At 32.4% G+C, this 3,955-nt stretch overlaps 1 protein-coding gene across 1 annotated transcript in view; it reads left to right on the plus strand.

The window, feature by feature from the left end:
* Positions 1–3,295, plus strand: part of LOC106469614 — a gene marked incomplete at its 3' end in the record, with an annotated part of 16,399 nt that extends 13,104 nt beyond the window's left edge. Inside the window, exon 8 of the mRNA XM_013930116.2 lies at positions 3,171–3,295. Within this exon, the coding sequence (XP_013785570.2) occupies positions 3,171–3,295 (125 nt within the window). The remainder of the gene's footprint in view (positions 1–3,170) is intronic.
* Between the last annotated feature and the right edge of the window lie 660 nt (positions 3,296–3,955).

Below are 3,955 nucleotides of genomic sequence, written 5' to 3' on the forward strand. Positions count from 1 at the left end.
TGCTGGAACATCATGAGGAGATAAATAGTGTGTTACTTGTGAACATACCATGGCTGGAACATCATGAGGAGATAAATAGTGTGTTACTTGTGAACATACCATGGCTGGAACATCACGAGGAGATAAATAGTGTGTTACTTGTGAGCACACCATGGCTGGAACATCATGAGGAGATAAATAATGTGTTACTTGTGAACATACCATGGCTGGAACATCACAAGAAGATAAATAGTCTTCCATGAATGAAGTAACTAGTATCATTATGCACTATATTACCAAAAATCCTACAACAGCAAACTCAAACTTGAAATAAGCCCTCCCAACCTGTATTTGAATATTTTTCAAACACTGCAAAGGTGCATGTGGTTTATAACCTTCAATGAGGAATGATTATTGAGTGCCAGATGGGAGGGGGATATGAGTGTTGGCATAACTTCAATCACAGTTGGCATTTCCATGTCAACTGTGGGTTATTTTAGAATTATTGTTTTTTTCTATGGGGGTTTTGAGTCTGTTTCACCTCACCATATAGTAATCTAAATTAATTCATGACATTTTGTTTAATTCATTATTATACAGCAAACCAACTGTTTAATGATTGTATATATATGTGTGTGTTAAAGATTTCTGTTCTTTTTCACCAGACGTGAAATTGAAAAGAGAATCTGTTGTTTATTAATTATCAACAAGCTACTCCAGAAACTATAATTGTACACGACCTTACTTATGGCTACTCCTACATATTTATGTGTTAGCTTTGTTACTGGTACACTTACTACTATTGTTTATATTAAAAGTGTAAGTTTTTTCAGATATTAAGAGATACTGAAATATGAGTGAGTTCAAATTCTGAATTATTTCTAACATACTATCAAAAGTACTTAGAGTTGTTGAGATATGAAGAGTGCCTTACTACAGTGGATAATTTAGAATAATTTCATTCCAAACTTAAGAGTGTAAATTATTATTATTTTCTTGCAATATTTATAACACTTTTAATGTATTTGTATCATACTTGACAGACACACTTGCTGGGGGTCTACAGCGAGACAATACTCAGTGAGAGACACAAAAAGTTTCACAGTGAGGTACCAGCGGTTAGGAACCAGATCAAACAAGTTTCATGGTTTGGTCCTTTAGATGAAGAAGAACAGGTAAGGTTTCTATCTGAATTCCCTATTCAGGTATATATATTTCTAGTATTCCATATGGCTCGCACGAAATTCAAAACAAACCAAATCCATATGGTTACTTCCTTCTTATGGGAAGTTAGATGTCATGCCAAGGTCATTTTTTGTGTATTATTATAGTAAAGTTCTTGTTTTTTCAATTTTAAAAGTAAAATGAACAAAGGTTAGCAGATTCTTTAAGAAAAATTAACCAACGGCTGCTATTAACGATTGTTTGAATTTACCTACATTAAAGTCTTTTAGCTCTGTGACAGACCCCAATTTCAGCAGGAGCTCATTTATGCAAAAAAAAAGTTTATATACAGTATTACTAAAAGTAAGGAGATATGGCATGTCATTAATTCACAATCATTTAGTTCATTTGTAATACAGTGTTGGTTCACCTTTGGTAACAATCATGGCTAAGACCTTGTCACTAACACTTTGTACCAAATTTTGGTAAATATCACGGATAATATTTCTTCATTTCTCCTTCAGAGTAACTGACAGTTCAGTAGTAGACCTCAATTGGCATTTTAAAATGTCTGGGAGTGGATTCAATCAGGTTTAATTTGAAGCCCTGCAGATTTTCAATGTTGTTGTCCTTGAACCAGTTCCTAACAGACACAACAGTACAGCAAAGTGCACTTTGATGCTGACAGACTTAAGCCTTCACTGTAGTATTACATCAGAGCTGGTAACTTTTTCCAAATTACCAAAATAAAATTAATCATTCATCTTTCTCTTCGATAAAACCAAAGGATCCAGTCCACACTGTGAAAACTAGCATCAGACCGTTACGCTTCCTCGGTGATCTTTCACCATTTGACTAACTCAGTAATATGTGTAGTATTAAACTGGTTGACACCAAATCCAGACTTGTTCATTGGTTGTAAACAAAATGTGTCCCAGTTCATCATTTCACTGTTCAATACATTAGTCTTGATGTTCCAGGCTTGTAATCAGCAGCTCCTCCAGGAAGGTGCAGTACCCGTTGACCTCAGTTATAGTGCACTTGTTGATTTCTTGGGTTATAGATTTAGTCAGACATGTGGTTACTCTTTAACATTTGTTTTAAGGTTCTTCTTTCTCAGTCTTTCAATAATTTTGGCCGATTGTCCTAATTTCAACATTAGCACAACTTGTTGTCGTCCATTTCCTAAAGGCATTAGGTCAAAATTTGAACTGAGTTTTTTGAGATAATAACTTTTCAGTTCTTGGGAAGTATGTGGTAATAGTTCTTGCTTTCAGAATCAACTAATTCATTTAGTGCATTAATATTTAGGTTGTGAAAACTGAAAGTCATAAATAAGTCCAAAAATGCATGGATTATTTTCTGTTGGAAATTTTCTTGACACAATAGGTAGATCTGAGTTACCATGTAAGTGAATATAAGGTGGAAAACAAATGGCTGGTACCTTGTTTTTAATATTAAATGTTTTATTGTGGAATTTTTCAGTAAAGGCTTCAGATAGACAGTTAAAATTAATTCTTGTTAATTGACAAATTACATTATTGTACACTATTTTTACAGCTGAGTATTTAAGAGTAGGATTTCTAAGTAATGTATTGATGTATCTTAAATAGAAGTGGTGTCAAGATCTTACTTGTAAATGTTACTTTAGCCTTATTTTATAAGTAATGTATTGATGTATGTTAAATAGAAGTGGTGTCAAGATCTTACTTGTAAATGTTACTTTAGCCTTATTTTATAAATAATGAACAAGTGTTGCTGAAGAAGGTCAAAACATAGAAGTCTCATGTGGTCTTGTAATGTTTCTCTATCCAGAATCATGATGTCAAGCTGAATGTAAGGTTAAACCAACAGGTTATGAATAAAATAAACACTGTGTGATAAAGGAAGAGCAAGGTCATACCGACAGATTAACAAATTAAACAAAAACACACAAGCTTATTTGTAGAATTAAGAGATGAGTAATATATCAGTAATATGTTTAGGAATTATAATAGTATGAATTATAGTTGTTTCTTTTCTTACAGAAAGGAAAGTCAAAGGGAAGAGAACTTGAAGTTGCTTAACTGTATCCGAAGCGGTCGAGTTGAGGTACGTGTGATTGGAAACAGCCATCTATTTTCTCTTGAAGAAATCATTTTTATGTTATTATGTACTGAAATCAAATATTACCCCTTAGATGTTTGTTTTCAAAATTGGTAAAGGTTTTTTTTATTTGGTTTATAAAATGTATTGCTATTTTTGTTCACTGAAATATTTGTTGCTAAAGTGTTAAATTGTTACATTTAGTGAAATATTTGTTAACATGGAGTACAGTGTGAACATACTGAAATAAGTATTTATGTACACGTTAAGGAATATGTTTACCTTGAATATTTAAAACTTTATCTTTAAAAATTTTCCACATCTGATGAATGGTGATCTTTAATTCAAAAGTTGTCCAGTCACAACCAGGAAAGATCAAATAAATGGTTTGAATGGTGTAACACTTCACTGGTTATTTAAGTGCTATAACTTTGGCATTTCTGGTTAACTACTTCAGAAGTACATTTAATATATTACTTAAACAGAAGTCATAAAACAACGAACTTCATAGTAAACGAAACTGAATCAGAAATGAGTATATTAACTAGACTTGAGGTGTGACGAAATGTAATGAATTCTTGAAACAAATTGAAGTTTTTAGATTGGGTTCTCTGTTTCCATAGTTTAATGCTGGCTTAACCTTATTTTCAGCATGACATCACGATTCTATTTATTTCCATAATCTGTTTATATACACTAACTTTCAGCTTGTGGTTTTCTGTTTCCA

This window comes from Limulus polyphemus, unplaced genomic scaffold (genome assembly GCF_000517525.1).
Source record: "Limulus polyphemus unplaced genomic scaffold, Limulus_polyphemus-2.1.2 Scaffold3571, whole genome shotgun sequence".
NCBI classification, from domain to species: domain Eukaryota; kingdom Metazoa; phylum Arthropoda; class Merostomata; order Xiphosura; family Limulidae; genus Limulus; species Limulus polyphemus.